At 39.1% G+C, this 11,520-nt stretch overlaps 1 protein-coding gene across 11 annotated transcripts in view; it reads right to left on the reverse strand.

The window, feature by feature from the left end:
* The window catches only part of ARVCF (ARVCF, delta catenin family member), a 287,342-nt gene that overhangs the window by 83,531 nt on the left and 192,291 nt on the right, over nt 1–11,520 (reverse strand). For all 11 annotated transcript variants that reach the window (XM_026859522.1, XM_026859519.1, XM_026859513.1 and 8 more), the window contains one exon: nt 4,688–5,295. In XM_026859522.1, the coding sequence (XP_026715323.1) occupies nt 4,688–5,295 (608 nt within the window). The remainder of the gene's footprint in view (nt 1–4,687; nt 5,296–11,520) is intronic.

Here is an 11,520-nt window from a genome sequence, read left to right on the forward strand (position 1 = left end):
ATCAGGGAGTTAAACACACCCAGTTTCTGAAGACAAATGAGTAAAATCAGCAACACATTTATACACGGAGTAAAGAAATCATCTGAGTTGGACCAGTGGGGGCCAAATGTGATTTTTCAATTTCACACCAGCAGAACAGCTACACTGGAAAGGAAAAACACTTGACACAGAAGGAGGACTAATGAGAGCTTCAGCAGATACAGTCCTCTGTGCTCAGGAGGCCAAGAGCTCTTTACTCTCGGGACTGAAGAGATCTGGTAGTATGCCAGAGTTGCTGACTACAAGCATCTTGCCTTCCATCTGTTTGCAGCAAGGCAGCTGAGTTTTCAGGATGCCGTGGGTCTCGCTAATCACCTGTCTCAGGGAATTGATCAAAACACATTTTAGCATAGATAAAAACTGGGAGAGAGCTTGTGGATTTATCATCTTCCTTGTGGCTTTATCATCTTCCTTGGGGCTTCAACATAAGCACATTTGAGTAAACAGGTGAAGGATTTACAAATTTAATCCTCAACAATTTATACAAGTGTTACATTCATCACAGTTTGCAGCTGGTGTCTGCTTAGGATAAAAGACCAGGAAGGCTTGGGATTTCAGTTGGGAACTTTGTGCCAAACACTGAGGAGGAAATCTAAAGGCTTTGCAGAATGAGGTCCTACTTTTACCGGCCTCTGTTCCCTGAGAGCAGGACTCACAGGAGTATTCAAAACTGGACTGAATCCTCCACTGAGACAGGTCTGAGCTATGGGCCATACAGTTAAAACACCAAAATCCCCTTGACAGGAACCACCTTAAAAGCTGCTAATGGATGAGCTGACTCAGGTTGCCACCTGCTACATAAAACTCAGCCATACGCTAGTCTTCCACTACCAGAAGATCACCAAACTGAGATCAAAGTCACGATAAGGAGAAGCCTCAGACAAAAACCACACAAATCTCCAATCTGACTGCATTTTCTCCTTCACCTGGTTCTGCCCAGGCACGTCCATACACTCCTGCCCCAAACTAGACAACATCCCAATGTTGCCCACACCCTGGCATTACAATTACTGGTCATTAAACCCAAGAGGCTACGGTGACAGGTATCTCCCCAGCCTTAAGCTGCCTGCACAGGAGCTGCTGTGAGACCACACTGGAGACAGGTGAAGTCAGGCCTGAAGTGCTGTCTGAAAGCTCAACTACAAATATAAGCCTTTATATTCTAGGTTGAAAAAAGACACCACAAGTAGAATGTGACTAACACATATGTGATATCAATATTCTCGCACTGTCTATACATAACAGAAGAGAGACCTAGTTTAAAATTTAATCTAAAATCTCCCTCATTTCCTGGTAGTAACAATTTGGACCATGAAGTGACCATCAAATACAGTCTCAGTGCCTTAGATCAGGCTTCTGCCATAGAAAATTTAACAGCAGAAAACTGTTTCGGTCTTGATTTTGTCATCATGAAACATTCATATCCTGTCTACTCTGGAATAGTAACACTGGCAATAGCTGCTCCAGAGCTGTTAGGGAAAAAGAAGTCCTATGAATGCTGGTACAAGTGCAGACTAATGATCCACTCTGGAAAGAAATTACCAGAGGCAAGAAATGAGAAATTGAACAGAAGGTAAGAAGATAATTTAAAATAATACGGTAATTTATGACTTGCCATTTTTCCCTGCTCATTTGTGTTAACTTCAAATTTAATGATTAAAAAAATACTCAAAGAAGTAGGGACTTTTTTTACAAATGAAAAATATGCAGTATTTCCTGCTTCTCTTTCAAAAAGGACTGTATATATAAACACCTAACAACACTGTAAGACTACGTATTTTTAAAGACTGTGATAGAACCTCTCCTCATTTAATAAAGACAACCTACCAAATAAAGGAAAAAAAGGCATAAAACCAACTGAAGATGTGTAAATACCTTCACAAGTAAATCTGAGTAATATTAAATCAGTATTATACACCCCAATTTATTATGCCATCTGACATAAACCAAACCAGAGCACATGCTGAGGAAAAAAACATTCAGTGCCAGGTACTCTTCTTGCAGAAAATAATGTATCTTACAACAGATTCAGTATTTAAAAAAAAAAAACCAAAACCAAACCAAACAAGAAACAAATGCAGCCACAAACACTGAAGGGCCAACAGAGGGAATATTTGCCCTTGTGGACTTACCTGGATTTGTAGATGTTTGTGAGGAGGCACATTTTTCCCCAGTTTAAAATGAAATATAAATAGCTTAAAATGAGGCTGGTGATGGCAGAAGGATTATCTCTGTGATCAAATGGAGCAGGCAAGGGTTGGAAAGAAGAATTTGTACTTGTAATTCCCTTGACTAGGATCCCCTCCAGACACAGCTGGGTTGTCTCCTTATCACACAGGGGGTGAGACTCACTACCACAGATTCAGATGAGAAACCTCCATTAAGTCCTCTCAGACAGAACCGCATCAAAACTAAGAAACAACAGCAAGGATCCTTATTCTACCTTTAAACTATGAACAAATGAGGGCAGCACTTACTGGGAAGAAAATGAGAGAATAACATAAGTTTCTGCAGTGAGTTAGCCAACAGAAGAGTTCTGTTCACAGCACGATGAAGATGCCCAAGCTGAAAGTCGGCACGATGTAGAAAAGCTTCTAACACTGTTATTATACCTACTCTACACATAAAAACTTCCTGAAATCAAAAGCACCATCAATTTATCACATTCATTTAATCGTTTTCATAAGGAATAAGTTAGTTTAAAAAAAAAATCTAGAAAGGAATAATCAAGTAGTAATTACCCTCGTCTTGTACAAAGCACTATTTGTAGTCTTTAGTTCCTTGCAGATCATTAGCATATCTGAAATGCAGGTTTGTTGAATTGTTCAAGTATTTCTTTGAAATGTCAAAAAGTAACTACTTATGAAGAAGCCCTCATACAATCTTACATTCTCACCAACTAAAGTTTGCTGCCACAGACAGGCTAATTACTTGTCAAATTCTCTTGATCATATTAAATATGGAAAAACACAACAAAAGAAGCATAAAAATTGTGAACTTGGTCCTATCCAAACTGCAAGGAACAATAAATCAAAGAGTTGTTTAATAAACAAGACACTTTAAAAATGCAAATCGGTAGGTTCTAAGAATACATTTAATTATTCATTGTGCATACAGTTTGAAAAATGTTAATAAAAATTTAAAAGCACTGCTGCCTGACTCTTTTTAATGAGAACTGTAAACTTGCTTAGATGCAGGGGAACACCAATTAAAGTTTGATAGATTGGTCAGTATTTTGGCACCCACTGGCTGCAGATATTCCCTTTAGCCCCATAGAATATGCTTGTGATTCCACTGGTTGGTAAGCTTGCAAGATCAAAGATGTCACAAGGGACTTAAAGGGGGTTCTGGAAGATATGCCTTGATACCTTTTCTTCTGGTTTTTTGTTTGTTTGTTTTTAAAATATAGATGATGATTTGCAGGTGCTTGATATCATTTAGCTTTAAAACGAATTTCCAGAAATATGAAGATTGAGCTATGAAAGTATAAATGAGACCAGGAATGATGTAACATCTCCAAGTAGGAGCACTCCAAGACAAGAGAGTGAAAAGGCCTCCCCAAATCCCACTGCCAACTACTGCTGATGAAGTAGAGTCTTTGGTTAGAAGTGTTAAGTCTAAAGACCAACTACACTCAGAGGCAGGTGAGTTCCAGACTCCCTTTACAGCTCTAGAAACTAATGAGAACTAAATCCATAACGAAACATGCAACATGAGAATGAGGCTTCATGCAGGTGTACACAAAAGTCTGTACATTGATTGGACAAAGTATACAAGTTTTTCAAGTTCATACTCAGAAGATGACTTTTAGCTGAGTAACACAAGACTCTCTTCCCAAGCTTTTTTTTTTCTCTCCAAATGAAAGAGCTGATAGCTGCGAGCCCACCATAAGCAACTAATACCAGAAAATAGGGCATAAAACAGAACATCCCTTGGAAGGGGACTGAATCGGAAGTAAATATAACTAAAATGACCAGTTACATAAGTGCAACACAGATGCTCTTGCCTCCCCTTTACGTAGGCAGAGGATAGAATCACAATCCTGTTTTACAAATGTCTAAGCACTTCAGTGAGGTTCAGCACAACCTGGCCATGTCGCTGAGGGTGTGCACTTAGCACAGGATCAGGAGCTGAGGCTGTCAAGCATCTCACAAGACAGCTTTTATGTAACAAGGCACCCTTCACCACCAGTATCAGCTTGTCTGCAACCCCAAACAGCTGTTCAAAATTTGTTTGGCAGATGTGCACATAACCAGACCTGTCAGAAACCTCAGATTACAAATACCTCTTTTCACCTTGCTAGTGTGGGATGGCTCTTGGACAAACACAATGCAGTCACAACTTTTTTTAGGAAGAGGAAAAAAGGTAACTTAGCCCTCTTGTAGAAGAACATCTCTTTCCTTCTAAATTCAACCTAAACTAAGCAGCCCATAAACACACAGAAGAGGTTCTTGAGAATTACATTCACTCCCTTCTGTACTTAATGTGCGTTTTGCAATCATTTATGGGCTAATGAAATGACGGGTTCTACCTATTTTTTCTGTTAAGTAATTCCAGAACTTACAGGAGTATTAAAAGTTCAAATGTACATGTTTATAATAAGTAAAACAGCTGCAGATTAGCACTGTAAAAAACAAATCGGTTTTACCTTCCTTTGTGAGGTCTTCCTCTCTCTGGCACACCTGCAGATGTCCTCCGGTTCACAGTGGAGTAATCAGGATCCAGTTCATATCCTTCATCATCTACTCCAAGGCTGCGGTTATCATCTTCCAGTCCATAGGGCTCTGGCTGGAAACGTTCTGGCTGGGAGCGGTTCAAGTCAACATTGCTACCCACTGGCACCTGAGGCTGGGCTACAGGACCGTAGTTATCCCTTCTGCTTGGCAAAGTGAAACTACCATCATCTGGCCTGTAACTGTTTCCTGGCATGTAGGCATAGCGAGGACGGTAGTTGACACCACGAGACAAGCTGCCGTAGTTATCAGACAGATCTCCGTAACCGTCATGACCAATATAAGGGCGATACTGGCCTTCGTGGCTTTCAGGGTAAGAATCATTGTAGCTGTTGTAAGATCTGGTTAATGTGGATGATGCCTGTGGTGTGATGTACCGCTCCCCATTCTTCATGTACCTTCTGTCTATTGAATCTGTGTAGCTGCCCATCGGAGATGAGCCATCCATTGATGGCAGGCCATCAGGCCCAAGTGGCACCTGACGCACTGTTCTGGTGGTGACTGTTTTGACCATTTTGGTAACCTGTGAAGAAGCAGCAAATAAATACGTTAATTTTCTCCTTCCCACACAACGTGATGAGACAAACAGGGAGCCAGAACAGTAATACGGGGATTGAGCATCACAGAGTGACACGTCTGTTGCATGGAAGCACTGGTGTAACTCATGAGTTTCACATTTAGGTTTAGGATTTAATAGTGCGAAAAGTATTTCTGTAAAAAGCTGAAAGAGAGGTCATGGAGCCAGAGTTAAGCACACTCTGGTGCTGTTAGTACCAAATCAAAAACACTGCAGCCATGTGACAGGGCGTGGAAGCAATGCAAAGTCATCACACCAGTTCAAATTCACCCAAAATATTTTCCGGAGCACCTTTTCTAGAGCAGATTTTCCGATGCTGAGAAGTCTGTCCTCCCACAATTATCATAAACACCACATGCTCCTGCTTGATCTGGATCAAATTTATATCACTGTGTAACTTGATAGAGCTCAAATTTAGCAGTATCATTCAGGAAACCATGTTCTCAAACAGAAATGTTTTGGGCTTCAAGCTTCTAGACAGCACAACTACTTTATCTTTTAAGATATGCTTAAATCCAACCATCACCACACAAGCCCAACAGGTAGTTGCTGCCATTCCATTATTTTGGTGACTAACAAGTTTGCAATAATGAACCCTGATGCCACACAGCTTTTGCAACTGCAACTACCCTAAACATACAGGGCTAGACAAGGTTGTTTAAAACATTAAAGAAAAATCTGAACACAAATACATCTTTGTCTTTTCTTCCTATAAATCACATTTCATTTCAACACAGATAGAATTAGACTATTTTACATAACTGACAAAAACTGGAAATGGTAGTGTCCAGAGGGCACTTGGGTTCAGGGTTTCTTGCTAAAGGGTAAGAACAAAGACTCCTCATGACATTCCAAGAATGTTCTGTCTTCATGGGAAAGGTCTGGTAATCTGTGTAAGACAGTGCCGGACAAAAGCCACTACTATTTACAAACTAGCAAAGGACCTTCTGTTTTGGTTGGTATCTGGGGTCCATCAACTTTTGTCCTGTCTTCCAGAGTGACTGGCAAAAGATCCTTAGGGGAGAATACAAAGTCCAGCAAAAGCCAATCTATCCTTGGTCATCCTAACTCTCATAAAGTTACTTCAACCTATTAAAAGTTACCCTAAACCCTAGTAAATGCTGACTCTCAGCCCTTTGTAAAAAAACCCAAATGAGCAACAAAACAGTATTCCCACAAAGATGGGAGGGAAAATCAATCCACCAGAGTGTATCACACATAGTGAGGGGAGTATCACAAAACAAAATTGTTAAGAGATATTTTGGGTTTCCAAAGTATTAGAGAGCTAAATAAGCATCAGTAAATGACACTTCATGTAAGCCACAGAATGAATGCATACATCAAGACAAACAGTAACTATAACACGTATTCCTGGACCACTTAGTGGCTCTGAAGTCCAAACAGATATTTTGACCTATAGCCTCTGATTTAAACATTTAGATTGGCACCAGAGTAGCCAAGCTGCTGCTAAAACAAAATAATTAGAGTATATCTCTTGAAGCACTCCAGACATGTCCTTTAGCCAGATGTTTTCACACAGAAACCCCAAATAGAAAAAAAATCCACCCAAACAGCATTTCTTTTCCTACAGACATCTGTGAGCAAATGATACTTCAGGCTAATGAAGTAATGAAATCCTGCAAGACTGAATGCAGCACAAATGGCTCTCCACCAACAGCATAATTAAACAGCATCGTGATGCTGAATAAAGCATAGCCAGGTACCAACATCACCTTAGTATCTAATCTGGACCAGAGCTGAAAGAATTTTTCCTCTTCAACCCAAAGGGATTTCCTTAGCATGTGAACATCAGGAAAGATGATAGCTTCAATGCCTCCAAATGTTCTTTTTTAAGCACACATTTTAATAACTAAAGGAAACTTGAAGCTGAACATTTATTTCATGACATAGAATCCAGCAGCAGTTTTTGTTTATTACCTGTGCACAATACGTCTACTCTCCACTCAGTTATCAGCATGACTACTATCATGGTATTTAGAGAAGAAAAAGAGCTGGCATAGCTTACAGTAGCTCTTTGTAAAGTGGATATACACAAGTCAACACAGCTCAGTATTCTCCTACCCAAGTTTGAAACAATAGTTTTATTCAAAGTAGTATGTTCCTAAGTGATCTAAGAGTAGAAAAAGCAACATTTCTCAGGCCTGAAATATGCAAGTTTTGCAAAGCCATGACAAAACTGGACGCAAAGTGCCCGAATTTGGGAACGAGTAATGGGAATAACAGGAAGGAAGGTAGCATTTCAACAGTTTGATGAATCAGAAATTGATACTTTTGTCCAGGAAGAAACAAAGAGGCAGCTTTCTAGATGCCAAGAGCAGCACTCACATAACCGCACAAACTCCCTTCTTTCAGCACTATTCAACAGGGCCCAATATTTTAAATCTAACTCAGAGTTTTGCTTTTCAAGACATATGTTGCCATGCATGGTTTGTCGTGTAATTTTTCATAAAGTTGTTGAGACCAGGTAGTGCCAGATAGCTAATACACCATGTCTGGCTGCAGCAAGAGCAGGAAAGAAGGAACAAAGCTTTGACCTGCAGGATCCTCGGAAAAAGGCTTTGCAGAGGAGGTATTGTTGCTCTATGTCTTCACCCTGCATTCCTACTGCCAGTGCTGGACTCTTGCTCATTTTTGACTGCTTTAATTTTGTTTTGAGAATCACTGTTATCATCAAATAAAACGAAGGAACACAACTCAGAAATGTTACAGCAAGGACAATCATTTACCAATATTCAGTACGTGTACACAAAAAAGACAAAGCAGAACTTCAGAACACTTTGAAAATCAACTCCTACACGATTTGTGATCTATCAGTCACACTTAATGAGTTTTTCTGCCATGCTCTGGTACTCTACAGAGTATTTACAGACACTTTTTTCTTTTTTAATAAGACCACAGAATGCAGGAGATAAATTTGCCATGTTTTTCCCAATTTGCCTTATTTTCCTGTCTTTGAGACTAGCATAGACAAGTTTTCAATGGCTGTGGCTAGTCAAAAAGACACACAGCATCAGCCAGCACGTGTAAGAACAAGTTTACAATGTTAGCACAGCCTCACCACATTATTTTCCGAATGCTTCCACTATTAACGAGTGGAAGGAATCAGAACAATCAAAACCCCCTTGTCAGACACATAAAAAGTAATACTTCACTGAAGCATGAAAGTACACATTTCTCATATCATAAAAGCATTCAGTAATGCTAAAGGTGTTATCGTGGGGCAATCAAACCAAGTCTTTATATTTTGAGAGAGAGGGAGTATTTGCACTCATGCCTCATTTGTCGGGGGTAGGCACTGAGATAGATTTATCATGTGATAAACAGACAATAAAGGGAAGCAATTAGCCAGCACTGAGAAGAAAGTCTATTTATTAGGTTTCCAAGCAAAAAAACCAAACCTAAGAAACCAATCATCTTTATTTTGGGAAACCCAGATCAAGGAAATAATTTGTATTTCTTCTAAGAACACAGGCAGTCTTGAGCAGCTGAGAGCATAGTAAAATTCTCTCGCAGCATTTCTGTGGTTTCCCTAACACTGATGCATTCGCCAGAGCAAAGGAAACTCTTCCAAATGGGAGTCCCAGCAGACTGCCTTATCTGACACACACCTGATCCTCCACATGCATCCAATCTTGAGAAAGATTTATTAGCATAAACAACCCACTGTAAATATGCTCTAATGAAAAATTTAGAGATACAAGTTACTTTGAGGAAGCGCAATTTGACTTCCTCTGTTTACTTTCCATCTCTAAAGAAAATCTGTTTAAAGAGGTTTTTGTAGCCTGATTACAAATCAAAGGTGTTTAATTGTTTCAATGCTACAATCTCAGAGTACCAGAATAAAGCTTCAGATAATATACTTTCACTACTTCTATTTCTGAATATACATTTGTCATCAGACCATAAAGAAAATATTCACATCTTCAAAACAGCTTCTGTATTTTTCTGTCCCTCATCCTGTTATTTCTCTTTAAGGATCGGAGAGCAGACATGAATATCTCCAACGACTGGACTCACTGGATTCATGTGCAGATGGTTCAAGATCCCTCAAAGCACACAGTGGTCAGACACAAGAGGTGTAAAGACAGTGCTGAGATTTCAGTTGAAGTGGGCTATCATAGTCAAATGCAGTCCCCTTATTAGTACCTAAAATTTTGCCTTCCATTTTGTTATTGAGGTTGGTTTTGTTTTGCCCATTTTTTTTTTGATAAAGTACATTATAGAAGCTGACAGGGTTAAAAATTTTGTTGAAACCATGTCATAAAACAAAAAAACAGATGAGAAGGAATGCATGGGGATAAAAGCATTCTGACATTTCTGAGAGCTTATTTTTGAACTACAGACTGTAAAAATTAATCAGGCCAAGCAGGCTGAAGCTATTACCTTTCTATTAAATGCTGTGTAAGAACTCGCCCCGTGGGTTTTCAAAACAACAGCTCAAATTTCTCCCCTTCAATTTCAAGCTTAACATTTCACATTTTGAAAAGGCCCTCAACTTCAGCTGAAATCCATTCCTGCTTTATTACCTAATTCCCTTGAATTTTCTGCAGAGTCTCAAAGAACTGCATCTTGGGGTACCTGGCACCACCACAGCTGAAGAGTGTCAGTCACAAGCACTTTCCCATCACTGGTTCTAGGAAGTGGGAGCAACAGTGAATCACTGTTGGGAAAGATCTGGCCTTGCTGAGTATTAGAAAGCACAAGGCAAATGGATGGAATTAAAATTAAACAACTTAGTATACAGATCGATTTCACAGTTTGTTATCATAAAACATAATTTTCAATGAATAAAAGTGACCTAAATCTCTCCAATCTTTTAGCATTTCAAAAGATAAAAATAAAAGGTGCCTGAAGAAAGAAAAAAAAAAAAAAGCAAACACACATCTAATTTGCTTTACCGAGTTGTCTTGAGCCACTTACAAACAGACCCCCTTAAATACATGGCAGCATTCCAGCTGACAGGCAAGAAGTGGTAGTCTCTCCCCAAGGTGACTTTCACTGTTTTAGCATGATAGGTATTTGGCTTCCAGAGAGATTATAGAAGTTGAAATGAAGAATTATCTGCTACATCTTTTGTGCAGTGAATGTTATGTAGGGACTTAGTATAGTACTAAGAGAATAACAGTTTGGGGAAAATTACTCAGAGATATCTCATTTTGAAAAAGCAGATGTTCTCTATTTAAAATATGTCAAATATTAAATTCTATTACGCCTTCTTCCTGCTTCACTGCTACAGCTATCTTCAAAGATGTGGGGAAGAGCACAGCAAAACTCTCAATGCTTCTAGATTAAGGTTGTTTACTTAATAGACTATTGAAGAGAATAACCTCTATAAATTATGGTTTTGAAACAATGGGGGAAGGAGGAATAAAGCAACAGTAGCACACAGGAGCATTCACACTTACAGCTTTTGCTATGCTTCATTTCAACAGGAGGAATTTCAGAGGCATCTCTCTCCAGCAAGCTAAAGATTCACATCATTTAGCAAAAATAAATGTGGGGTTTTTTTGGAAGAATCTAAAAATGCATACTAAATTCCATTAGGTTGATTAATCCCCATATAAGATATCTAGCAAAACAAGTATAATCTCTGGTCTCTTTGGCTCTTAAGATAACATGACCTGTGTTATTTACTCAACTGTTAGAGGAAGCATCTTGGGCAGCCACTTTCTTTGCAATGCAAATATGCTGGAGATCATGACTGGCGCTGTCCAGTACACCCTTCTAGTTGCAGAGGTAATAAAAATAGGTTCTAAAGCCTTTCTCAGAGAAGCCTAGAGCAAGCACTGCAATGCAGAGTGTAAAAGCCTTTATTTTTATGTTGTTCTAACTACCTTGACTTAACTGATTGCTCAAAGTAAAATAAAATCTGAGTATAAACCTAACCCCCCCAACATTTAATGAACACACTGTGACTATCTCAAGTTTAAACATCACCCTTATTAAATAACAGATTAGATATTACTGGAAATAGATGTGAGGATTCCCACAATAGGAGATGTTGCTCCTTTACAAGGATAAGAAGTACCTGCACACTAAAAGCAAGGCCAAATGCATGTGCAGTTTTTTTGTTTGTTAGTTTAGGGGTTTCTTTGGGTCTGGGAGGAGTTGTGTTGGGCTTTTTTCCTTTTTTTTTTTTTTTTTTTTTTA

The sequence above is a fragment of the Athene cunicularia genome (assembly GCF_003259725.1).
Source record: "Athene cunicularia isolate RWA chromosome 15 unlocalized genomic scaffold, athCun1 chr15_part1, whole genome shotgun sequence".
Taxonomy (NCBI): Eukaryota; Metazoa; Chordata; class Aves; order Strigiformes; family Strigidae; genus Athene; species Athene cunicularia.